This window comes from Haplochromis burtoni, unplaced genomic scaffold (genome assembly GCF_018398535.1).
Source record: "Haplochromis burtoni strain Fernald_Lab_line unplaced genomic scaffold, NCSU_Asbu1 Contig_158, whole genome shotgun sequence".
Taxonomy (NCBI): domain Eukaryota; kingdom Metazoa; phylum Chordata; class Actinopteri; order Cichliformes; family Cichlidae; genus Haplochromis; species Haplochromis burtoni.
In genome coordinates, this window is record NW_024582519.1 from 637,554 (window position 1) to 664,207 (window position 26,654).

The 26,654-nt window shown below is 38.6% G+C and overlaps 2 protein-coding genes across 4 annotated transcripts; both read right to left on the minus strand.

Moving 5' to 3' along the window:
* Window positions 1-191: 191 nt before the first annotated feature.
* Window positions 192-16,624, minus strand: abcg2d (ATP-binding cassette, sub-family G (WHITE), member 2d). Of its 2 annotated transcripts, XM_042225035.1 has the most exons (16): window positions 14,390-16,624; window positions 13,149-13,369; window positions 12,081-12,140; window positions 10,941-11,055; window positions 9,634-9,786; window positions 9,355-9,512; window positions 8,948-9,099; window positions 8,675-8,776; window positions 7,817-8,067; window positions 5,676-5,758; window positions 3,119-3,208; window positions 2,913-3,034; window positions 2,660-2,814; window positions 1,694-1,783; window positions 925-1,037; window positions 192-833 (listed from the first exon to the last, which is right to left on the minus strand). In XM_042225035.1, the coding sequence occupies exons 2-16, from the start codon at window positions 13,361-13,363 to the stop codon at window positions 686-688; spliced, it is 2,007 nt and encodes a 668-aa protein (XP_042080969.1). In that variant the 5' UTR covers window positions 13,364-13,369; window positions 14,390-16,624; the 3' UTR covers window positions 192-685. The 2 variants fall into 2 exon arrangements, with proteins under 2 accessions (XP_042080969.1, XP_014192316.1); XM_014336830.2 differs by having other exon boundaries at window positions 13,149-16,624.
* A 451-nt stretch (window positions 16,625-17,075) lies between these two features.
* Window positions 17,076-26,435, minus strand: ppm1kb (protein phosphatase, Mg2+/Mn2+ dependent 1Kb). Of its 2 annotated transcripts, XM_005932353.3 has the most exons (8): window positions 25,978-26,435; window positions 24,282-24,367; window positions 22,749-23,275; window positions 22,537-22,637; window positions 20,534-20,699; window positions 20,258-20,402; window positions 19,236-19,370; window positions 17,076-18,949 (listed from the first exon to the last, which is right to left on the minus strand). In XM_005932353.3, the coding sequence occupies exons 3-8, from the start codon at window positions 23,213-23,215 to the stop codon at window positions 18,818-18,820; spliced, it is 1,146 nt and encodes a 381-aa protein (XP_005932415.1). In that variant the 5' UTR covers window positions 23,216-23,275; window positions 24,282-24,367; window positions 25,978-26,435; the 3' UTR covers window positions 17,076-18,817. The 2 variants fall into 2 exon arrangements, with proteins under 2 accessions (XP_005932415.1, XP_005932414.1); XM_005932352.3 differs by lacking the exon at window positions 24,282-24,367 and having other exon boundaries at window positions 25,978-26,430.
* Window positions 26,436-26,654: the final 219 nt, after the last annotated feature.

Here is a 26,654-nt window from a genome sequence, read left to right on the forward strand (position 1 = left end):
TACCAAAAACCATTTCATGTTCAAGTTAAATCACCTTTCCTCTATATTCTGATGCTCTGTGTGAACTTTAGCAGGTCATCTTGTTCATGTCTGCATGCATCAATGCATTGAGTTGCTACCATGTGATTGATTAGGACAACCTTAATCAGTATTTTTATTCATCTTTAGGCATGAAAAAAAGATTTTTGAACTTCATTTTTTAAACGTGTATTTTTCAAATAGTTTTTTACATGACAACATCACCTTTAGAGTGAGCGGCAGGGTATGGAGTGACACATCAGTGTCCAATGTAGTGGTTTATGTGCAAGTGTACCATCAACACTGATATGAATACAAGAAAACAGTGTTTGAATAGCTGTCCACTGTAGTGACCACTATGCGTAAAAGGGTTAATGAGCAGCTGAACACAACACACAATAAGATTTTATGAGCTTTACAGGGAGACTAATGGTAAAAACGTGAACTCTAGAAAAGTTTAGCTAGCTGTTTTCGGCTGCTTTCAGCTTTTTATTTCAGTATTTGCACTTGTACTCTAACTTTCTTTTGGCTTCATTATATGCTAAAGATATGAGGGCAGTGTAAAATAAAACTAATCCCCCAATATATAAATGTAGCTTTAATTGTGCTATTTCTGAGCACAAGATCTATCAGTGCTGGTACATTAAAGTAAAAAACAGATAACGCATTAAGTAAATTTCTTGATGAAGCGAAGCTTCAGATAGGCAATGATGAGAAATATGATCATCATAACAGTCAAAGCTACATGATTCTCCCACAGACCCCAGCAGGTGTAGTCTATGCCCAGGTACTCCAGATACTGCTCTCCTGTGCATCTGAAATGAGGCATGTTCAAACTGGTCAGATATTAGAGCCACAATGCAACATGTTGTTAACCAGTAAGACAGAACTGGACCAATTACTCACGTCTGGCCAGCTGTTTTCACAGTGCAGTTGGCTGTCATAGCTGACATGTTGCTGTTTCGGATTACAACCTCTTCGCAGAACCTCAGACCCACAAATTCGTTTATCTTCAAGGCCTGAACAAAGACAGCAGGTGAGGCAGAGCATTAAATCCTTAGCAGAACAATTTAAATACAAAATGGTGCGTTTGGCAGATCATTTGTTCCATTTTAAAACAATAAATGTAATGTAGCTATTCTCTTTTGGGTCTCAACTCCCTTTTCACGTATATGTTGCCATATAAAGTAACTTCCTGTTTTATTTTTAAAGTCTCTTGTCTCATGCACGCTGTCTTTAGCTGTGCTTGTGGTCAGTTGGTCCCTAGTTTGTTGGCCTTAAACCTCTCCTTTGAGTTTGGCTCCATCTTCAAACATGACAGTTACTATACATGGGGTTTTTAAAGTGCATTATCAGTAGGCTATCCACTTGGTCATGTATGTTTGGTATAACGTGCAACACCCAACAGTTAAAATCAGAGAAGTCTGTTTAAGTCTATGGATTCAGCCATCTAACATCAAGTTTAGAGCCCAGTTCAGGTCCAACCCCAGTTCAATAAAAACACACTTACAGACAATTAAAACTAAAACTGCTAAAACATATATGTGAAGGAGGTTGTCTGTGATGTGTATTTATTTCATTGAGGTGATAACCTCTGTCTGAATTTTGAATTGTTTCTGCTACTTTCTCTAAATATCTGCATCGTCTGCTGTCAAAACCTTTAATGCTGACTTACTGCAAGACCATAACGAGGAATACTAAAGTACTTCAGCCAAGCCAACCAGTCTTTGGTGCTGGGTAGATTCACCAGGAGTCCTGAAAAAATCTAGCAGACACAAAGTCAGTTTAGATGTCTTTTTTCTGGAGGGTAGAGCTGACATAACACGAATTACAAACACATCTAAATGTTTCAAAGTCCAGATGCAGGATGTCATTAGTCTCACGGGAGCTTTTACTATCAGACAGTAAAACGTAGATGAATAACTGTCTATTGTTCATTATAATATACGGATAATATATCTGTGTTGCTTATAGAGACTTAGTCAGATATAGATTCAATAGTCAATGTTTTCTGGAAAATTTTGCTATTGATTAAGAAATCAATCAACAATCATTTAAAATGCACTTACTGGCCACTTCATTAGGCATTGCCGTTCTTATACTTAATTTGTCAACCCCCGTAGTAGCAACTTGGTGCATTTAGGCAAGTACACAAGGTCAAGAAGACCTGCTGAAGTTCAAACTGAGCATCAGAATGGGAAAGAAAGGTGATTGAAGTGAATTTTTGCCCACACAGCAATCTCAAAAAATGAGAAAATATCCAGTGAATGGCAGGTCTGGGTGAAAATGCTTTGTTGATGCCAAAAGTAAAAGGAGAATGGTCAGACTGCGCTGAGCAGGCAACAGCAACCAACTCGTGACAGTCCAAGTGTGCAGAAGAGCATCTCTGAATGCACGACATATCAAACCTTGAATAAGACCACACCCCAGCATGGCCGACCATCTCCATCCCTTTATAACCACATCTGATGTTAAAGTGACCAGTGAGTTTATGTCATCAGTGAGTCTTCTGTTTAAAATGTCTCATTTCTTTTTTTTAAAAAACCCTAAAGCTGCCTAAAACAAAAAACGGAGATGTCATCTTTACTCCTTCTCCCTTCCAACTTATTTATGTGGGTCATGGGGTTGCTGTATCTCTTACCATCATGAAGACAAAGGTGATGGTCATGAGGATGTTGGCAAGAGCCACGACACTCTGGTCAGCTGAGATGGCCATGGTCATGGCTGTGGCTGTGTAAGCCACCAGAGTCACCGTCAGCATGAAGACAAAAAAGGCTTCTGCTGTGGATTTGAGCCCTGGTTGGACACACAGTTTTGTGCGCTTTTACACACTGATGTCATTTATTTAAATTTAAATGCAAAAATTAAAATAGTTAAATAGCTAAAAGTCTCACCAATCAAAAAATAGACAACACAGCTGAAGATAACAGAGGTGACGGTGCGCAGAGCGATATCAGACAGGATCTTAGAAAGGAAGTAGACAGACACTCTGTAGTAGCCGCTGATGTACTCGTGCCTGTCACGAGAGAAACACATAAAGCAACAGTTCAATCTAGAGTCACACACACACACGTATACGGCGTCCTGATGGAGAACTTACACAAAGAGTTTCCTCTCAGTGATGAAGAGCTCGGCAGCAGACACAGTACTGAAACACTGGTTGGTAGTGATGAAGAAGAGGGCGCCCATCCTGGAGCAATCAGAAAAGCAAAAGTCTGGTCACTGGGGGTCATGTGATTGTTGGGTTTTTCTCTGTAGGTATTATTGTAGGGTCTACCTTGGAATAGAAAGCGCTTTGAGGCGACTGTTTTTGTAATTTGGTGCTGTATAAATAAAGTTGGAATTGGAACCTCTCGGACAGCACAACACTTAAAGTGCACGCTATACTCAAAAAGAGACTGCACAGATAAGACCTGTATAGGATGCTTGCCAGGAAAAGTCTTAGAAAAAAAATAACATGAGACTCCAACCTGTCAATCAACACAGAAGCAAAGACACAGCTCTGTGCAAAAGTCTTGAGCCACTCCTCATTTCCTTATATTTTGCCTTCAAAGAGCCAGAGTTTCTTGAGCAATAGTTCTCCAGATCTTCTGAAGGTCTTTCAGAAAGCCTGGGGAACTATTGGAGCCCAGACTTCGTCATTATAATGTTGACAGAGAACAGAACAAAAGCCAGCCAACATCCAAAGACCTTTGAATGTCCGTCAAGAAGCCCGGAGAACTATCCCCAAAGATAACTTAAAGAAATGGTAAGAAAGCTTGCCTAAAGGAGTTCAGGCTGTGTAGAAGAATAATGGTAGTCAGACCAAATATTGACTTTTCAGTATGGGGAATTGTACAAACTCTGTACAGGAATATACTGTATGGAGTTTGCACAAATCACTGTACTTATTTCACATTTTCTTACCAAAACATAAAGAAGTGAGTGGCGGCTCAAGAATTTCAGCACAGTACTGAACTGTTAAGAAAACAGTCATGTTCAGAGCAGAATAAAGACTAAAGATCTTACATACTGTAACGTGACCTTTGAAAACTTGAAAATGTTTGCAGTAGTTTGTCACCGATGTCCTGAGCACAGACTCCCAATCTGAGCAATATTTCACACGACTCCTCACAAATTTCTTTTGCGTTTGTTTTCTGGGTTTTTTCCCTCATTGCTGATTTTCCTACGCTGACTGTTGATGCTGATTGTTGTTGCCCCAATATTAGCCCCTACACCAAGCAAAGATGAAGGAGGGGTGAGAAACTTGAGACATTTAAGCCACGTATAGGCTGTCTGCCATTCTGCATGTGCACTGACCTTGAATATAATCACATTAGGTCCCTGTACACTACTGAAAGGAAAAAGAGAGACCACTGAGGTCTCTGATGGGCTTCGCTGGACTTGCGAGTACCAGGTTGTGCCCAATAAAAAACAGTAAGAGGATTAACCGAGCGGGAATTACCTTTCACACTTTTTCACCAGAAGCGGTCACTGACCTGAACATTTATGGGGAAACATGTTGCCTTTAGCGTGTAAACGCATAGTATTAAAAAAATAAAAACAAAACAACCTAAAATGAAACAATAAAAGAAGTCCAGTTTAAAACAACGGCTTACTAATAAAAATAAATGCTACTAAAGCTACTAATTTAAACATTTGCCCATCGATATAGATTTTTTGTAGTTGCAGCGCATTAAAAAAAGAGTTTTGGGGTTTACATATTGTGGAAAACATCATCTATAAAATATGTAGAGTCCAAACAATTAATAAATTGCTTATTAGTAATTTTCCTCACGAATGCTGCTGGATTCGCTCAGTTCGCTGACATGAGGCACACACAAGAAATCTGGAAAGAGGGAAGCAAAGACACACTGTGTCTTCAAGTGAAGTACCATGCTAAAGAAAGACACTCTACAAACTGGCAACCCAAATGTTATTTTACAGGCTTAAGCGATCAACGAAGCATTACTAAACCAAGCCATGAATATAGCTTAAACATTTTATGACTGAAGCGTCAAATCTTAGGTTGACATTTTTCATGTTAGCTGACTGGTTTGTTGTCTTAAATGAACCTTTTACAAGTGTATTAAACCCATATCTGAACCACATCGCTGCGTCTCACAGCCCGACTATGGAGGCGAGCATTTTTTAAGCTGCACTGTTCACTCACACGTGCCGACATTTCCTCTAAATCAGATGGTTTACTGCGATAACTGCAAGACCCGATGGGGAAGTAACAGTCATACTGCAGTAACAGGCCGAGGGCTGTGTTAATGTGACAGTTAATAAAAACATCGATTTTATAAGAGTATGTTGAGGTATTTATTGGCCTGCAGACGATGAGAGACAAAAGGAATTTTGCTGTGTGAGCTTTACATTATTACATGCATTTCATGGAGTGCCATATGTATTAAACCAGCTAAATTACACCCATGTAATAAGTATTATAAGTGAGAGCGATTAGCTGATTAGCTGCTGTGGCATTTAGACAATGGGAATCCTTTAAATAAAGAAATAACACACAACATTAAAATGATCAAAGTACAAATTATTTAGCCATGAAGATGTTTGGTTTTTTTTGGAGATGACAGCAGGACAGTCACATTACATACTCAGAACATTTTGTAAAATATTATTATGTGACTCCAGCTCACTGTTGAGAGCAGTTCTCTCACCTGTTCTGAATACCACTCAGATCATCTTTGACCCCAAAGAAAATGGCTCCCACGATGAGAGCGAGGAAAACGTTGACTCCCAGCTGCGTAAGAGATTTAGACAACGTGATGACTTCTGTGCCTACAACATACACATTCAATATGTTGTTATATAAAAAACCTTAAAACCTCCTGAAGTCCAGTTTAATCCAAACTTACCAGTTTGTGTTTGTGTTTATGGAAAAACTAAATTCAACTTTTGGGGGTAAAAAACAAAACAAAAACATGGGTACAAAGGACTGAAGTGAGCAGAAAATGCTAAGGTTATGTCCTCCTGAACTGATCCTGGGGTGAGATGACTGAATGGAGGGGAAAAAAGGTGAAAGCAAGACATGTTTTAAGCTGAAACTATTTACAGGTTATGACAGGACTAAGCGGTTCCCAGGGTGAAGGGATAAGCCAGTAAGGTTGAGCCTTTTTCACCTCATTCCCCTCAGTCCCTCATGTGGAAGCTGGGCAGCGGCGGGATAGGTCATGATGCCATCATGTGATGACTCCCACACCGGGGCCAAGGGGCTTTGGGTAGATATGATATCAGTTCAGGTTCAGGCCCAAAGAGGCAGGAGTGGGGTCACAACAGTCACCAAAGCTGATTACAGCACCCACGCCACCAAGGAACCTTCTCGAAGGATTATTTTTGACTTATTTAGGACCAATTAGCTGTTAATAATTCTTAAAGTGAGGAGACTTCTGACAGCATTTTGCCGCCATGGGGCGACTAATGGGGGCATAAAGGTGACCCCTCTAACACGCTGCGTATCCTGCTCACGATGATGGGGCCAATACAATGTACATTGTTAAAAAAAACCATATTAAAAAACGGTAATATTCTGGCAGCTGGGGGGCCAAAATACTACCGTAAAATAACAAAAAATAACTTCCTCATAAAAATACGGTTATTTCCAGTAATGACAATACAGTTTGTTGCGCTAATTTTACATGGGATCTTGCCTTTTCAAGTGATCTTAAACGTTAACAGGAACATGTTAATGTGATTAAACAATGAAATTATCTATAAATAGGAAAAAAAACAAATCCTAAAAAAACGGTAATATTCCGGCAATCATGAATATTATGTTGTATTACATTACTGTGATTTAACGTTAATTTACATTCGAAATGTGAATTCACAGTCTATTTACGTAACGTTAATGATATTCTAGAAGAACAGAACAAAACTGTAAAATGCAGTAAAATACTTTCATATTAGGATTTTTTCCTACAGTGCAGCCATACCCGCGACCTTGTAGTTGTTAGTTCACATTCATTGGCCGATGCTTAGCGTCATGTTATTATGTGTCCCAACATCCAATGGCATGTCACATTGTTTTCATGGCCACACCCTCACCCAGGTGCAGAGGCCTATTTCTGTTCAGGAATGTTGTGAATACTTTGAGATTTATATTAATTGCAATTCCTACCTCTACATTTATTTTTTAAAATATATAATTAGCACAGCGTGGCCGGGCAATGTTTTATATGTTTTTTTTTGTTTTTATTCCTATTAATTATATTTTCACTTGTTACCTCTGAATTATTGAATCAGACCTAGATGACATGAAATTTTCAGCAAAATTTAATTTCAAATACTCCTTTAATTATTGATTATTCTCATTAATTTTCTATCATTTTATATATTTTTCCATTTGAATTTAACAGACAAATATTTGTGAAATTATGATACATTTCTGAATGTATTTTTACAATCTAAATATACATATGTACAAAAAATATATATTTAAAAAACAAGTAAATTGTGTTTTACTATATTTACAGTGATGTTATGTTATTTTACCTTTGACATGTAAAATCACAGTCTACCTATGTAAATTTCATGATATTCTAGAAAGACAGTACAAAATTGTAAAATATACAGTAAGATACTTTGACATTACTATTTTTTGGAACAGTGTATGCTTTTATTTTTAAACATACTTACGTTTAAACCTGTCACTAATTAACTATTTAAAGTTACCCATATAGCTACAAAATAGTTGGTAAAAGTCTTCACCAGCTAATGAGCTTTATGTTCAGCTGACAGACACGAGAGTGGCACTGAAAGTCGAACGCGTGCCCTAAAAGACGATGGTGTACGTGCTTACCTGGGCCACAGATGTTTGGGGGTTCAACATGAGGTTCTGAAATGTTCTGTGAAGGACCCATCGTAGCTGGTGAAAGAACGAGCTGTTGTAGGTGATGGTGCGGGACTTTGGGAGGGACCCACAGCGCTTATCTTTAACAATGCGTTCCAGTTCGGCTCGTGTGTTGCTGGAGTAACCGCTGTTCCTGTACTCATCCACCAGGCGCTCCTCGATGCTCTGCCTGGAGCTACTGAGCTCCTTGAAGTCCAAATCTGTTCACAAATACAAAAAAACCCACTCAGTTATATTTTATGTTTATAGCACCAATTCACTCTGGCACTTTATATACAGGTTTGACTCTAGAATAGAGTTAATGGTCGACTATGTACACCCCACGATTCAACAGCTTGTAGAACCCCCTTTAGCAGCCACGACTTCAGCTGTTTTCTACATGACTTTATCAAAATCTCCCATGGATGTGAAGGAATCCCTGATTTTTTCTGCTTACGTTTTCACGTGAAATTTTTTCACTTGCAGAAAATGTTAACAAAAATTAAGACGTTATGAGGTCCAGTAAAAACCATCTGTGTTCCTGTTTTACTCTGTCAACTCTAATTTGTGCGTTTGACATGTTGTTCTAATCACTATACATGTCAAATTTAAAACACTTTAAATAACTTGTTAATAAAAAGTTCCAGGTAAAAATACTGTATCTTCTTTATTGTATCGTGCCTTTTTGTGGATGTTGCAAAATCAAAGAAAAATGCAAAGAAATGGGCACATTTGCACAGGATATGTTTGTTTGTTGTTATTCTATTAAACCAGGAGATGTGATACAAACTTGACTGAATATTCATGGATGGTTAATTATGCCGCTACCTTCAGAGCCGTGCACTTTGGTCATTGCTGTGGCGGTGAAGTCTCCGTTAATCACATCCAAAAAGAAGTCAGCTGGGTTGTTGTGGGCCTCGCAGGCATAGCCTTGAACAGAAATCACAATGTTGCAGCTCAATATCAAAGCAAATCCTATACATATAGTGACCCTGCAGCTTTTTTAGAAGCTGCACATCCATCTACATTTATTTACTTCATAAATTAAAGAAAACTGTAAAGAAGTGTCTTGTGATGTTACTGTTTAGTCAGTGTAATCACCGATGTTGGCAAAGTAGTCCAAAGCGTTTGGTGCTGGTCCGTGGTACACCATTTTACCACCGACCAACAGTGTGAGAGTGTCAAACAGTCTGTAGATGGAGTAGCGAGGTTGGTGGATGGACATAATTATGGTTCTACCATGACTCGCCATTCTGAAAAGACACATAACACAGTAAAAAAATCAATAGGCACCACAATAAATTGATCTAAATAAAGTAGAAGCAAACAGCAGCAGTTTTCCTGCTGTAATTCTTCTATGTAAAGTGATAAGCTTCTGTTTAAAGTTAACCAAACTCCAGAATTTAGCTTGAGACACTTTTAAAAATCCTTTAAAGCCCAGAAGCTCAAGATTTTACTTTATTTTAAAAAAAAATCTGAGAAATTAGAGAGAGTCCGGGTTTTCTCACCTTTTCAGCAGTAGCAGGACAGAGTTAGCAGTGCTTGCGTCTAGCCCGGTGGTCGGTTCATCCAGAAATAGGACAGCAGGATCGATGATCAGCTCCATGCCGATGTTTGTCCTCTTTCTCTCTCCTCCTGAGATTCCTCGGGTCATCTGCGTGCCCACCTGAGGAACAAAAAAACCACCAACAAAACACAACGGGAATCGCTGAAAACGAACTTCATCTGCCGGGGCAGGCTGCTTGTTAGAGGACAGGTGAGTGACAGGCTGTGATTATCTGCAGCACCTTGGAGTCAGCCACTTCGGTGAGACCCAGTTCTTTAATGAGGTGATTGACTCGAGCCTCCTTCTCGACCTGAGGCACGGAGACGTGCAGTCGCAGAGCGGCAGAAAAACGCAGATTCTCCCTCACGGTCAGGGTGCCCATGACCACATCTTCCTAGCAGGGAGACCAAAGCTTGATCAAAGGTCACAAACTGAGAAGCTATTTTGTAGTTATCATTTCCACAAATCCTTAAGGGAAACAACCAGAAACAAGACGGAGTTCACTGCCTCACTGCAAGAAGGAGTGAACCTCGGCAGGGTTTGCAGGTTTTTCTGGGAGGTCTAAGCCTGCCTGCCTGTCTTCTCTAAGGACACTTGCACAAAATATTTCTCATCTCAAGAGTTTCTTCTTAAAAGAGGTCTAACACAAACACAAACAATCTCAGCACTATGTTTAATGTTTAAAGGCCAACCTCTGTGTGTTAAGTTGGTTTTACAGCCTACAACATTTGCTTTGCTCTCAGACGCAGCGTCTAAGAGAAAGTCAAAGCTCTCAGCTTTTTCTGCATGAAAGCTTAAAGAAACCAGTCGAGGCCGGCCAATACGTCACTGAAAAAGACCCCAAAACAAAAAATAAGTAGTGAAAAGCCAGTTTACACGTTGCTTAACTTAACACCTAAAGAGAGCTGCATTAAGTACGTAGAAAATAAACCAGAGAATGACTCCGACTTACAGTGCTTAACAAGTTTATTAGACCAAAACACATTTGAAGTTTTATCCCACAGCTGTTCTAAATTAAAAGCACTGCTAATTACCAAAAGCAATTCTTATGTTTCTGTAATGATTAACCCACCAGCATCCATACACTGTTTAATTGAAAGGATTTATTTTAATGTTAACATATATTTATCTGTCCTATCCACAATTTTTCCAATTTAACATTTTACAAAAAAGCTGATTTATTTTTATTTTTTTTAGAATTACAGGTTTTTTTACTAGTGCTCCTAAACAGAATTTTTTTTTTTCCGCGATTGACGCTCAATTAATTCCTGACTTCTCAGAGACGACTAGAGTGCCGGCTCAAATTTGGGTATAAAAATGTAAATTCAGCTGTTATTTACCTGATAAATAGTAACATAATGTGTAGTTTTGAACAAATTTTTGATAGATTTCTAAAATATTTGTGGCAGGTGGTATCAAGCATTTGTTAAGCACTGTACATTTATCAAATAAATATATTTCAACACATAACATCACTATATCCATATCAGTGCATCTGAGTGGATATAAAATGGTTAATATGGGCTATTTAAAGAAATACAAATTCACCTGGACGACATAGCCAGAGAGGCACTTAAAGTTTGGAGGCTGTGGGGCTCCATCAATGAGAACTTCACCCGAGAGACCTGCGGGATCCTTCCTCGCAGCCAGAATATCCAAGAATCTCAAAGATAAAGAGCAAAGAAAAATTCTAAAGATATCCAAAACAAAAATTAAGGTAATTATTTGAAGATTATATACAATTACGTCCATAGGTATTCAGACAATGTCATTTGAATTCAACGGGCCTAAAAATATCACATTAACTGTTTAGGAATTGCAGGCCTTTTATGCATAAATACCCCATTTTTAAAGGTTCAAAAATAATTAACAAGACGTTTCGTGGCTAGGTGAGGCTCTTTCCCTCATAATTTCAACTGACAAATGAAGCAGACGTAATATCTGAAGTCAGCTCAAAGTATTATGAGCTGACAGAAGGTTTAATAAACAGTCCAGTTTAACCCTCTCAAGGCAGGTGTTGCAGATTTGCAACAGTTAAAAGCTAACAACCTGATTACCCCACATACATATTTTATGAGTTTGTTTTTTTTTAACTCAGAAGTACCACTGCAGGTATTCTTTTGTGCATTAGCAACAAAAACTTAATTTGAGCCTGAGAGGGTTAAAAAAAAATCATGGTTCAAGCTTTACAGGTTTAAGAGCGGCCAAATGAAACACCTGTGGTTCCTAAAAACAATGAATCCACTGCCCAGTATTACGACGACTAAAGTGCTGAATTAGTTCTATGGGTCACCGCATCTAACCAAGTGAAGAGCACTATGATCAAGAGACGCCTTCATGAATACAGAGCGTTTACTACAAGGTGCAAACCTCTGGTTACACATCTACAAGAGCTCGCACAGTTCAGGAAAAAAAACCTTGGAAAAATGAAACCAAGATGAACGCGTACCAGTATGAACAGAAGAGAAAACAATGGTGAAGGAGAGAAAATGCTCATGATCCAAAGCACAACCCACCCTCTGTCAAACATGTCAGATGGCTGTTCACAGCAAATGCAATACTTACTTGTACTGCTTGTATTACTGTTTGTTCAATCACATATTGATTAATTGATTTATACTGTAATAAGATAATAATACAATGATTTATAGACCTAACTGTATTTTTGAAAACTGAAGTAGTACTCACGAAGATTTTCCACTTCCAGTAGGTCCAAGAATAGCATTCAGACCAGGTCTCATAATCCCACTGCGAGACAGTGACACAGGCAAAAAGAGTGTAATGATTTAATAATGAAAAAAGAAACTCAAATACTGGGACACATATTTGCTTATGTTTCCAATTATAAATGTTTTTTCTTAGATTTTTACTGTATCAGTTTTATGCCACAGACACAAAGCATGTGAATCAAAGTAGTTAATATGGTCCTTAGACACATGCTGAAATGAACTACTTTTATTAAATGAATCATCCCCCCTAATCCCATTTAAAGTAATATTCATGAATGGTTTTTACAGCAAATACAGATATCATATCATTTTTTTAAAAATGTAACAATTTAAAGAACTTCAGAGACTTCAGAAAGCACGGAGTGAGTCAGTGATTTAAAACAGAGTTGAAGACTGAATTAAGGTCTGGCGGTGGATCACGTGACGCTGTTTAATTCGTTTCCCTGGCAGACTGCTCTTTAGTGCATTTGAGAGATTATATGCAAGAAACCATGCTTAATATCATATAATTAACACTGTGGCAGGAAAAAGGTTCCCCCTAAAAAAAACTTGTGTGAAATGATTCATTCTTCCATGGGAAACGTCAGCTGTATTTAATACCATCAGAAAGGAACTGCAAGGGTCTATTCACTATTGTCCCACTTTGTACTGGACTGACATGGAAAACAAAAGAAAAAAAGCAAGACGACACCCCCCAAAATTAAAAGAAATCTAAAACAGTCAGTGCAATAAAATTCAAAAGGATTCATTTGGCATTTTTTCTGAAATTCAACAAAGTAAAAATCATAAGATTTCTACTGTTTAATGGGGTTCTGTGCATGTTCAGCTAGCTTAAGCAGAGGGGAAATAATTAAAAAAAAAACAGGTATTATGTTTTACAGGCTTTCTGCTGCACTTATCAAGTGAGCAAATCATAGCTCTGCAGGTTAATATCTGTAAATTCATGTGCGCGTAGTGTGTGAGTGATGAGAAAACGGAGGAAAGCGAGTGAGAAGGTGACAGAGCGGAGAAAGACAAAGAGACTGACTTGAGGTCCACCAGTATTTCCTTGGAGAGGATCTTTCTTTTGCAGAGGAAGCCGCTCTGCTGCTGCACTTTGTACTGGATGTTGTGGAAGCTCACGGTGGAACCGCACCGCTGTTTCGTCCCGTCCACGCCCGTGCCGACCTTTGACACGGCCATCCCGTTAGTAGCGATGTCTTCTATCATTGCAATGTTGATGTGGCTGGTTTTCTCCATCATCCTCTGCTGCAACCAAAAACACAGAATTTTATACATGAAAGAGAAACGCTGTTACTTTACTAAAGGCACAGACTGATCAGTATGGTGATAAGGATCGCTTTGAAGTGGTGTTAAGGTTTCCACCTCTTGAATACCTGCTGGATGCAAATCACTTTTTGAAGCAATAATCCTAAAATCAGCATAGTTATCAGCTGTTTTAACCATCCTGAGAGTCTCACTTAAATAATAAACACCTGCAAAAGTCGTAAACAACAAGATAGTAACTAAATGTTCATTGCCAAAGGAGGCATTAGCTCTGAATTTTATAAAGCAAAAAAGATCAACACGTGGACACACATTTCTTCTAATCTACTCTAATCTAATTTAATTTTGAAGTTGTAAGTTTAAATGCAGGCTAAGGCTGGTATCCTACGGCTCCGAAGGGATAAACTGATAAGGATAAATAAATACAACAAATAAAAATCCTGGAATTTAAAGAACAGTGGATTTTTCACTGCATTACTCGGGGATGACATGCTGGACAACACTGTAAGCTTAATATTTCTAAACACATTCATGAGGGTGCTCGACTCAAAGGACATGTCCACTATTTATTTTAACTTGTATTAATTTAGAGGACTAAAGATGTACTGAAACGTATTGATGTGCTTTACTATTATTATTATTATTATTGGGAACAAAGTACAGTTTTTAAATCCACACGTTGTTTCTGTGGCACGCTGGCTGCTCTTTATAACAGTGTTTTGTGTTTGAGCTCACGTGTTAAAGAAAGAAAAAACAAAACACAGCAGGTATATGAGTGGACAAGAATATTATAGCTATGTAAAACACGTGACCTCGGTGATTTACACTCCCTGGGTCAAACCTGCCTGAGATAAAATTAAGGGACTATTTCTTCTTGCGCCAATGCTAAATCAAGGCAGCAGCTGCACGTGATTTCTTGCAGAAGTTAATAAATAAAATGTGATTGAGGAGCTGCTGAAATCAACAGAGAGAGGAGAGAAAATATTTGTAGCTGGGACTTACCGGGCGGTGAGGATGTGAGAGGGCTGCTGCTGCAGACTGATGGCCAGCGGCAGCTCACCCACAAGGGTCAACCCCACTCAGGCTGGGGGAGGGAGGTGAGGCCCATCACATTTTTCACAGCTGCTCATTTTTCTTTTTTTCCGTTTTATTCATACAAAAGTTAGCCAGATAACTTCATTATAAATCAAAGCATATAGTTATGCCACTTATCAGCTTATCCCCCTTTTCCACCAGAGTTACTGGTTTCTTCCAGGAGTTGGAATATAATGAAATCTGCATCTGGCAATCTGTTGTTTAGCTACCCACTACTGTATGGGGTTACACATGAGTGCTGAGGGTCAGAACTTCATAGTAGCTGAAGTAGTTAGTAGAGCATCTATCCCCTTTTAAAATGTCTAGAAATGCAGTTTAATAGTTCTGGACACTTAATTCAAGGGGTGACTGACAGATACACAGCTTACAGATTTTTAGGGGGTGGGAATTTAAATGTTAATGTATCATTGCATTGAAGTTTGCATACCTGGCTCATCTTACACAAACTTTTATCGTCAGTCAAATTAATTAAACACGTGTGGCTAACTTTAGTTTGTCACAAGAGAGAATATCTACCTGTGGCATCCTGGTAAAGTAGATGTACTGCAGTAACTTTGTGTTTGTGATACTAAAGCCCAGAGTGTGACTGTGAATGCTGGATTTCAATGCCTGCGTGTAAAAGAAAATTTATATCTGTGTCTTCATGCAACTCTTGACTAAACAGGATCAGGTTTCACAGGAGAGCATAATGGATTTATTGCACAAGATATAGTCTCTGTTAGGTTGCCAACAATCCTGTGAAGACTGTAGAGAACTATGATCCTAATTTTAGCAGCATTAGATTGCAACGGTGTGATGCTGCGTCCAGAGTTTGAAAGAGTCTGCATGTGTGCATTAGTGTGCCTATCAATTTTCAACATAAGTGCGTTAGGAAAGTGGTCTTATGTAACTTCTTTGGTGTCACGGAGTAACTCTACTCTGTGGAAGCTTCCACCTAATGACGTCTACTGCATTCATGTACAGAAGGCAGGGATGGAAAACGACTCTGGAACCCACGACAAGGAAAGATGTGAAGCAATGGCTGACACCTGCAATCCCACTCAGTGCTTCTTGCCGTGGATTCTGTGGTGGATCCATTGGATCAGTGTCAGAACAAACATTAACTTTGAGTTCTGTCTCCCCTTGGTGGCCTTGGGAGAAATCTCACAGTGGCTCAGAATATTCTCTCAGAGTATCTCCATGCTGTGGTCATGTATCCTTGTGGCACATGGCACTTTTCACATAGATCTGAGATGGCTGCTTTCTGACTTACTTTTAAAGTCTTAAACAATATGTCATTCATCTATTTAGTCAAGCCGCTCAACCTATATAACTCCAAAACATGTAGCCAGATGCTCTCAGTGCAACCGAAGTCTCGATTCAGTCTCAGCTGCAGACCCTAGACTAATGCAATAACCTGCCACTTGATATTTGTACTGTAGCTTATGCAGTCTTTTAAATCCAGCCTTTTAATTGAAGTTCAAAGTCAAATTCAAGTCCCATCAGGCTTTTTATGTTGTGTTCCCCTTTATTATCATCATCATCATCATCTTGTTTTATTCAAATATGTTCGTTTGATTTTGTTTTATTAATGTGTAGTTTCATGTGGTTTTAAACCAACCCGTAAAGTACTTTAAAAAGCAACAAGGCTGACCAAAGTGCTGTAGAAATCAAACTGACATTGACCACAACTGAGTGAATGTCTAGTTTTGTCTAGTTCTCCATTTACATCTGGAAATTTCTTGAATTTGTTCTGAGGATAAACAGGAAGTTTTTTTATTATTCGTTTGTCAGGTTGTTTCCCCAACAACTTAAAGCAGTTTGAATCTACACAATCAATCCAGATAAAAATGAGATTTTTTTTTGTGTTAACTGAACAAAAAAAAATAAATAAATTTGCGTTCTTGTCTAACTGACAACAATTAAGATTTCATTATTTATTACGTATACCTGATATTTAATTAGTCAAGTAGGTGGAGCAGAGCTTCCTAACTCTGGACTCAATTAAGGTGTCCAAGATTTATTTTTCAGGCACCTGCCTTCTTTAATTTATCAAATTCTTCCATACAATTTGTAATTTTCTAAATAAAGATTGCCAACGAGCTCAAACTTGGTCATGTTAAAAAAAATAAATTAAAAAAAAAGTAAAGAAAAATCTGGAATATATGTAGACATAATGCAAAAATAAATATTTTAAAAAATATCAATGTTTTCCTATCTGTTTGAAGTGGCATGTAAACTGCTCTGTTGATGTAAATCTTTCACTGTATGGACAAAAGGTAAGCTTTTGGTAAGCTGTGGAACAGCTTACCTCCTGACGTCAGACTCTCCAAAAGCCTAGAAACTTTTAAAACCACTCTTAAAACTCACCTCTTTTCATTGGCTTTTAGAAAGGTTTAATTTATTTGTTTTATTTATTTTTATTTTTATCAGCGAGGTGTTACTACGAAATTGTGTTCTATTGTATTTTTATCTGTATTTACTGTACAGCACTTTGGTCAGCCTTGGTTGTTTTTAAATGTGCTCTATAAATAAACTTGACTTGACTTGACAAAAGCATTGGATCACCTACACGAGGATAACAACACGTCCATGTTACAAAGAAAACGGTTTCTAAATGTATCGTTTTTTTATTGAAAGTGTCACAAGCCGTTTAGACCAAGAGTACAGTACTAACAGTGTCGTTCAAACGGTCACATTTGGGTCCCAGGTGCAGATCCAACACCACAATGATTATATTTCAGAGGCAGTGCAACAAAGTGCAGTAAAATACTGAACACAAGGTTAGAGAGTAACTCTGACAGAAGGCTTGTTAACTATTTTGAAAATCATACACACAAGCGCCTTTATAATATCCAAAGTCCCGTTAGATACAAGAATAAGGGAGAGAAAATATATTTACATGAACATTTACAAGATGACAGTTTATACAACATTAGGAACTCACAGATAAAATAATGCTGATAAATATGATGTGCTGTATTTCTTTAGCCTTAACAAGGACAAAATAAAAGATCACACCACCAGCTCAACGGATTAAGTCTGAAAACACATCCACTCACATAAGGTCAGCCAACACGACTTGAGCAGCTTAGTCACACCTATAGCCTACAGAGACTGGTTACATTGTTTCAGTTTAAGCAAACATTCACATTGTCATACATGGCTCTTAGCTAAACAATTCTCTAGTGTTGCATTAGGTGTGCTTTGTTGTGTCTGACTGACACACAACGGTGGAAAACCAAAAATAACGCCAGGTTACTCACACCACAGGTCCGTGTCTAAAGACCTGCATGTGTAGAATATTCTGATGTGCCAAACGTAGCTGAGATATGAAGAAAATATAGGTGAGACCAGTTTTCCAGGTGTACATATCACACAGATGATTATTTACAGAACAGAAACAGTATGATTCAGTACCTCAAACACTTAAGTCCCCTTTAAAGGACCTGTTGCAAATCAAGCAAGCCTGGCAAAGAAACATAAAATTTCATTTTTATTCCTATATAAATATCAAGTTCAGTCACCAAAATGCTGTCCAGGCAGCTCTGTTCAAAACCTTTACATCTTTTAAGATTGTCCAAGTCTTCCAATAATTTCTGCGGCTCTTTAAGAAATTTTGTTTTTCTTTAAATATAAAGGAAATTTTAAAGTGTTGGTTTGCAACTAAATGTACAAGAACAATTCTTATAGGAAAGCTATATAATTTAGATATTTTAAATTTGCCATAAAGTTTTTAAGGCCCAGTCAGTGACTTTATCAGTCACACTAGTTCTTCAACCAAGGTGTGGGTTTCACAGCAGCTGATGACCAATCACTGTAGTTCAATTGTCCAACCCCGACTCCTTTTGTTGCACTTGCTCCCAAAATTAAAATGGAGAAATGGTCCAAACTTAAAACCTGCGCTCTTAAACCTGGTGGGATACATTTTCTTTAAAAATGTAGGTTAACAATAAAAATGAAATTGTGGGTGAGATTGTGGTGTGATGAATCTAAACTGATAAAACAATGTGTGAATGGCAGAAGAAGGTGAGGAATTAAATCTGTAGAGCAGGCTACAGATTTAGCCAACATACATTCCCTTCTGCTGCTCACACACTTTTAGCACCTATGAGGTCATTGGCTTGCTAGTAGATACAACCTTGTATAAAGGGAGATTTAGCCCCATGAATTCACTGCCTCTTTGTTCAGAGGCAATAAACATCATGCAACTGTAATTAATGTTGTAGCCATTAGGTGTAATTATTTCGGCAAACCACACACTTTTTACAAAGTTTCTTTACAGGAAGCCAAATGTATTGCACATGTTAACAAAGTCTTAAACAGACCTCGTCCTTTCATCCTATGTCCCGCAGCCTATGCCCAGCGACCACTGGACACGAAGCTTCTGCTGAAAGAGAAACTCGTGTCTGAACTCTTGTGCTTTCCCCAGGCACCAAACGGCACCACGATGATTGTGCTGTTGTCCTCTGAACCATACTGAATAGCCTTAAAAAACAAAACAAAACAGAGCACCGCAATGTGAAGCACAACAAGGTTAGAGAAAGTCATCGGATGAATGATCAATTCAACCAAAAATTAATCTTCTGTAGGAAATTCCAGACTTGAGGAAACATGGACACGGTTTTGGGAAGCTTTTTCTGTGTCTAACAGATCATTTCAGTACATGAGTCAACCAAAACTTAATGAAACCCAGCAACAAACAACCTTGTAGGAGAACAGGTAACACATTGACCCATGGGCTAATATTCAACAAAAGCATCAAATGTTTTACCTGCTCAGATATTCTCTGTGCTGCCTCTTTGGGTTCGTGACACTGGTTGATGACATTGCAGATCTCCTGGCTGTTCATAATAAAGTTAATGCCATCTGTGGTCAGCGCCAGGAATGAGTCATGGACATTGTGCAACTGAAAGGGAATAAATACATAATACTTTACAACAGACATTAAAAAGACAAATCTACTGAACTATTACAAGAAGATGGTAAGACTGGCTTTACTGACTTCTTCAGCGAACAACAGATGTGAAAATGTGCTGTTGCAGAGATCTGCATTAAAACAGTCCATGGTTCTGCCCCAATACACCAGCAATATGGATTTTAAATCAAACAATCGTGACGTACAAAATACAAACAAAATATTTTGCAGTCATTTTTATAAAACAGTCCCCATTTTCAGTGCCTCAGAAATAATCGGACAAACATTTTAAATATAAGGATTGTTTTTAAACACCTGGGTGAACTTTGCAGTCAGTGGCTAAGGTCTCACCTAATGCTTTCCTCCCTCGAGCTGCTCGGTTAGGGCTTTCCTGCAGCCACCTTCAGTTGTTGCTTGTTTGTGTCTCTCTGTGACTTCAGTTTGGTTTTTAGTAACTGAAGACATGCTTTGTTTGGTTACGATCATGTGACTGACTTGGCCATTGAATAATATCAAATTTCTTTCCCTCAAGAAGCTCTTGGGTTGTTTTTCCAGTTTGATTTAGGTCATTATCATTTGCACTGTCAGATTATTTTTGCAGCATGACATGCACACTTCAGAATTCATCCTGCTACTTCTGTCAGCAGTCACATTACCAATAACCCCAGTGCCTTGCTTCCATTGGCAGCCATATGTGCCTATACACTAACATTTTTGTAAAAACCCTTAAAAGTTTGAAAGTCAGTTGCATCTTTATTGTCTGATTTAAGACCCACTGTGGTGGTGCACAGAGGAAAAATGACAAAAACTGCATCTTCTGAAGATAACATGTATCAAAAAATATATATTTCAGTGACAAACTAAATTTACAAACCTACCGTTACTCTTTTGGTCTCAGGTTCAGCAATGACTCCCGTCTTCTTCAGGTCAAAGTCTCCAATGCTACGTGTCATTGCCAACCTGCCATTGACATTTGGCTGCCCCAGGCTATTCCAGGTGATAAACCCCCCACTCTTCTTTATCCTTAAACAGGTGCAGATCGGTATATTAGTAGATGTATGCTATGAAGGCAGGATTCTTTTCAGGGTACTTACAATTAATAAAAAAGAAAGAAAAAATGAAGTTTAAAACCTGCTTTTAAAAGCATCATGTACCTGTCTTTTTCATCCTTTCTCTCAGGGGTGTGGTCAACAGTGAGTTTAAGGGCCTTGCCCTTGCGGCACAACATGACACGACTGTCACCCACGCTGCCGACCACCAGCTCGATGCCGTCCCTCAGCAGGGCCACGGTGGCGGTGGTTCCTGCGTTCATCCCGGGTGCTACAGAGACATACGAGAAAATCTCAAGCTCCACAAAGCCACTGTCCATAGTGTTAACAACAACATGGTGTATCTCATGCACTCGCAGTCACACGCTACAACATGAACACATGGGTGGGAAGCCATGTAGTAGACTTAGAAAAAACTACAGATATTCACACAGTAAACAACAGAGGAGGCAGTCACACATGCAGGTTGAACTGTTGCAGAATAGAGCTGAGGTCCAGAGCAAATGTTACAGCAGGTAAGTCTAAAGCTGAATCCAAAAAGATAATAAATAACAACAACATTTATCAGTGCCCGATACTGGGCCTGATACTCGTAAAGCAACACAGAAACATCAGAGAATGTCATAATAGTGAGTTCAGCATTTTATCTTTCCTCTTATGTTCACCATGGATGCCTCTAGGGTTGAGAAAATATAATAAGTCAGTCACAAGAAATATTATGTTCAACTGACTCAGTAAAGTAAACGACTTGCGTTTTAAATAAATAAGAAAAAAAATGTTTTATTTATGCCAAATGTTGAGAAATTACTGGAACAAAGAAGATTAACAAGTTTTACTGTCAAATATTTGACATTGGCAAACAATGTTCTGGTGGTAGATAAATAACGGTAAAATTTTATGCAATTAAAAAGTTTATCCTTTCCTCTCCTCAGAATTAAATGAGCTGATAGAGACTTAACGTTCTTTAAAGCTTAATCTGAATATTAAACATGGACTGGATCTGTCGCTGACAACATAAATCTCACACAACTTTCAAACTGAAGCACTGTCTCACAAGAAGCGTTGCATACACTTGGTGAGAAGAGAAAAATCAAAAAGAGAGATAGAGATAGGTAGAGGCAGAGAGAGAGAGAGAAGTGAGAGAAAGATAGGGAACCTTCCAGTAGTCCAGGATTTAGGACCCGCTGGACTCTCCTTCAATATCTAGCCTCTCGTCATCCACACTGGTGCCAAGGGCTTCCAGCTCTTAGCTGGCTCCGCAGCTGCCGTAGATAACATGCACACACACATACAGGCATATTGGGACATTTCACAGAGCGAGGCCAAAGTGAGGCCATGTAACAAGTACACTAGCGTTCATATATCATTAAACTTAAGACATAAAAGGTGGTTGAGAAATTTCAAGCTAAGCTGATGAATTTTACAGAAATAGGGCAAACATGTAAATTAGATTTATTGCGGGAAATGTTTTGCATTAATTTTTTTGAGTTATACTCAAACATTCCTTAATAAAAATGCCTGCTTTAAACATAACACTTTGCAGACAAAGAAAAGTAAACAGATTGGTGACAAATTAAAGGAAAACTCACTATTAACTAATTATGCAAAGTCTTTAAACCTCTACTGACAGATCTGATTCTGTCCAAATGATATTCTCTCACTAGGAGGTTCCTCGGGGTAGTGACGTTCTTAAATGGTCGAGATCTGATAACAGCAGTCAAGAATTCCTACAATTTTCTCATTAATCGACCCACTGGGTAAACCCTGTGTGGCGTCACGCATGTAAGGTAAAGCTGTTCCGTTTATCCAAATGTGTACTCTGATTTTTCCTTTAATTTGTTACCTTTCTGTTTCTGGCAATGTCGTGCTGGAAGCAAGAAAAACACTAACATATCTTCTACGCGTAGCTAATTTATTCATGATTTATTTAAGGAACTTGGGGGGAAAAAATGACAGACCTCTAACCAAAAGTGCTCAGTGGGGAAATCCAAAGCTTCAACGCCTAAGTAGGATAAGTAAATTATGTTTGAAGAGAGAAGAAACAAGTGTCATCACATAAAAACAGAGTACACAGCATATCCAAGTACATGTAACGTGAAAGCACCTACCATTTGGAGAGAAGTGCAAATGCCTTGCTAGAGCTTTGTCTACTTCAAGGAAGGCTTTTGTTAAAACTAATTCCAGATTTTCCTCGTCTGCAAGAAGGTTCCTTGAGGAAATCAGAAAGAAAAATCACTTAAAATGAGCTGTGACATCTGACATTCACATTATTCAGAAATGAATAAGCTACTTGTGACAGCGACTCATATGAACTCCTTACGTGATATATTTTTCCATGTATTTTTCACAGAAGTCAGCTGCCTCCGATCCACCGTGCCCATCAAACACAGCAAAGTAGAGCACCCTGTCGGTCAGCTCGGAGACGCGGTAGCGGTCTTCATTGTCCTTGCGTTGACCAATGAGCGAGGCGCAGCCTACCTTGGATAGGCTAACTTTGGGAATGGGCTTGCCGTAACGAATGCTGGGGGGCAGCAGGATGGGCTCATCGATACGATTGTCCCAGATTCCAAATGAATCCCAGGTAGTGGGGCGGCCGCTGCTGTCTGGATCAAAGCGTGTATTACTGTGCCGAGTTTCTGACGGGGTGTGGAACGGTTTGCGGAAAATGAACTGGAAGTGGCTGTCATGCTGCACCGGAAGGGGGACTACGCTCATCTGTACAAGACCGGCTCGACCCACGTGAAGACCACTGCATCTTGCCAAGCGTGCGAGACAGGCTGTTGACATCACCCTGACAGCACGAACACCTCGGAAGCCACTGGATGGAGAGGCAGAACAGTGTACTGTCTGGACAAAGCAGGAAAATAAGAGAAAAGGAAAAAAAAATTAAAATCCATCATTTAGACTGGGAACACAGCATGACAAAAATCTTTTATTTGTTTAGGAGGAGGCTCCATTATGAGGACTAAAGGTCTCTTCAAACTAGAAATCATTACACAAACACAAATCAGATAGAAAAAAACTGAGATGACACAAATTCCTTCATATTTTTGAAACATTTGAAATGTAATCCATCTAGTAATAAGTGACAAATACCTCCTATTACTAGCATCTGATACTAATCTTGATCATTTGCTTAAAAATAATCAAGTGGTTACTTTTAAATATACTTAATGGATGTTGCATTAAGACTATTAGATGAAGTCATCTTCTTGAACCCCCTGTGAACTTCCTGAACTTCTCACTGGTCTTTTATTATTTGACAGAAAATAATGACAGGCAGTAACTGGAGCCCAACAGTTCTTGTGTTCAAGACCCCATGTTCACACATTCACCACGTTCAAATAAAAATTTAGTCAACTAACAATAAGAATCATCCTCAATTCTAAATTCAAAGTGTTGCGCATTTACTACTGTGAAGTTCCATTTAAGGATACCACAGGGATTCTGTGTTTGCCGACTAACTACTAAAAGCTTTACCCAGTTTTATTTAATTTTATTGCTGATCTTCCAAGAGCTGCTAAACAAATAGAACGTAACATGAAATGACATAAAATTATGTCTAATACTGTGCAAAAGCCTTGAATCATTCCACTTTTCTTTACATTTTGATTGAAGGTCTTTCAAAGTTTCTTTTGGACACTGGCTGCTTTTTCGTTCATTTTCAGTTCAGCCCTTATACTTGACCATTTTTGTTGTTTTTTTAAGTTACTCAACATCGACCCATGAATCATTTAAGTATTTACACAATGCGATTCAAGAGATGAGCCAGTGTTGTGTCTACACACAACAGACAACTTGGCAACTGGTTGTCTTTTTGTGTGTGCAATCTTTGCACACTTTTCTTGCTCACCTTATGTAGTCCTGTGTTGATTGTCTGTTAAATATAGCACCGTGGTCTTGGAGGAACGTTGTCTTGCTTCACTGTGTACTGTACCACTGCACATGGTTGAAATGAAAATAAAGCCACTTGATTTGACTTGAAATAACCAATCTTATCCTTTTTATCTTTAGGCACTTGGTTAGTAGCGGCCTGTCACATAAAGACATTTCTTTAGTTTAATCCACAAAAAACTCCAAAGATAAGTTTGACAGAAGTATTTTTACACCAACAAAGTTTTCAAAAAGCTGTTGTTTGAAAACTCTGCAATATGTGCTAAAATAGAAAACTGAACAAGTACACAGCAAAAAATATAAGTAGCCTAAAAATTAGCTTAAGAGTCATTAGTCATAGATTTGCATCTCCGGATCCCGAACCCTAACATTATTGAAGCATTGTGGGATCACCGTCAAGGAAAATGGAACAAAGAGCACCTAGCATCCAAAGAAGAGCTTCGAATGTCCTTCAAAAAGTCTGGAGAACTAGTCCTGAAGACTGTTTAAAGAATAAAAGGTAGTCATTCCAAATATTGACTTTTAAGCTTGTTAGAATTATAAAAACTCTGTATTTACCCCAAATACTTGATTTCCAACTATTTCCTATTTTCCCAGGAAAACGTAAAGAAATGAGAGGTCTCTAAAAACATAAACAACACATAAGCATATATTCTTAACAATCTCAACTAAATGTAGCATATGCAAACTTTTTTTAAGTTCATTAAGATTATATAGATTCCTAGCATACTAAAGAATGAAGAGGCATAAAATAATTAAAGGTTATAGCTCAACACTAGCGGAGATAAAGGTCACTATAAAATTTAACAAACTTTACAATTTACTCTTTGCCACCAACAAACCATAGTCTTGCCTGTTACTTGGCATTTACGGAATCCGTGTCTGGCTATTGAACAACAAGGTTTGTCGAGTTGAAAGGACATTTAAAAAACAAAACAAACAAACCTTCCTTTCAGTAACAACAACACGCACAGCCTTTTTCGGACATCTACTATAGCAACCTCAATTCCCACTATTGTACACTTAAAATTTAACATATATGAGCCCAGACTCTTTTTACTGTTAGTAAAACCTATAGGAGAGTGTTAAAGCCTTAACAGGAACTTTCCTCACTGTGTACAGGGCTTCTTATGGGTTAATAAGCAACATTTACTCGGACAGCATTAATGAATGACCTTTATTGTATTTGGTTTAATTAGTGAATAAAGACTGATTAGGGAGAATTTCCGACGTGCTATATCGTCCATATGTTGTAAATCATCTCAGGGTAAACCGTGTATTCATGTGCGTCAACATGTCTGTGAAGGTTCTCAGAATGTGCGTCAAAGGCAAAGCTAAAGAATGATGCAATAGCCATTAAGCTAACTGCTCCACTATCGATCCCAATATCATAAATGTGTGAGGCACTTAGAAGTGTTATCCTAAGAGAATCTGAATAAGAAGCAGTCCTTAATAAAATGCAGTTTCAATACACTTACGAAAAGAAGCAGTATATAAACGGTAACGTCATCCATTTTTCATATTAGCATTAACTAGCTAGCTGCAAACGATAGCTCTGTAGCACGCAAGCTAACAAGGTAGATAGCATCAGGTAAAAGTTACCATTTCGTCTAACATTACCGAGATTTCAGTTGCATGTTGACTAAAAGCCATACCTCGAGAGTTTCAGATGTATTCGTCAGCTTTAAAGATCCTTTGTTTGCTTCTTGTGGAGTGATAACAAATTGAATGAAAACGGTTGCCCCCTCGTCTTGCCTTGTTATCAAACAGCAAGGCCTATGATGTGACCGCACCAATCAAAATCTTGTAAGAGTATCCGCCCACATTGACGCCCTGTCTACAGCGCATAAAATTAGCCGTAAAAAGTCTTAATGGCAGCTATGGGTACCAATAATAAAGCTGCACCTCTAAGCGCCAACTGTCGCGAAACACCGAAAGGGCAATGTAGGATTAGAAAATACAATTTGTGACACAATGTCGTCATCCAAGCATTGATTTTGTTCGCTAAGCTTCTGGTTTCTTTATGGCCAGGGCACTAATTTAGACCCGGAGCCTCCAGTAGGTAATTTAGGCCTGGGTGTTTACGTCAGTCCAATCTTTGCCTGCTGGAATCTAGGTTACTGGGTGGAGAACGAAACAGGGGCTGTATCCCAATTCAGGGTCTGCAGCCTTAAAGTGCGCAGCCTTAATGGTCCACAAGGGCCGCGTACTCAAAGGCCGGAAGTGAGAGGCTTGTGAAATGGGACAGTCTAGCCTCCATCTCGCTGCCCAGGATGCCTAGCAACCATGACACTAACAGCTGGAAACGTTTCATACAGCTTTGTTTGACAGA

Excerpts from the sequence above, each read along its gene's own strand:
- abcg2d (XM_014336830.2), bottom strand. The coding sequence starts at position 13,399 with ATGTATAAAATTCTGTGTTTTTGGTTGCAGCAGAGGATGATGGAGAAA. Across the intron at positions 5,759-7,816 it reads CCCAAACATCTGTGGCCCAG|CTGGGAGTCAACGTTTTCCT; the intron begins GTAAGCACGTAC and ends TCTCTTACGCAG. Across the intron at positions 1,038-1,693 it reads TTCCTCGTTATGGTCTTGCA|GCCTTGAAGATAAACGAATT; the intron begins GTAAGTCAGCAT and ends GTCTTTGTTCAG.
- ppm1kb (XM_005932353.3), bottom strand. The coding sequence starts at position 23,215 with ATGTCAACAGCCTGTCTCGCACGCTTGGCAAGATGCAGTGGTCTTCAC. Across the intron at positions 22,638-22,748 it reads TACATGGAAAAATATATCAC|GAACCTTCTTGCAGACGAGG; the intron begins GTAAGGAGTTCA and ends GATTTCCTCAAG. Across the intron at positions 18,950-19,235 it reads CACAGAGAATATCTGAGCAG|GCTATTCAGTATGGTTCAGA; the intron begins GTAAAACATTTG and ends TTGTTTTTTAAG.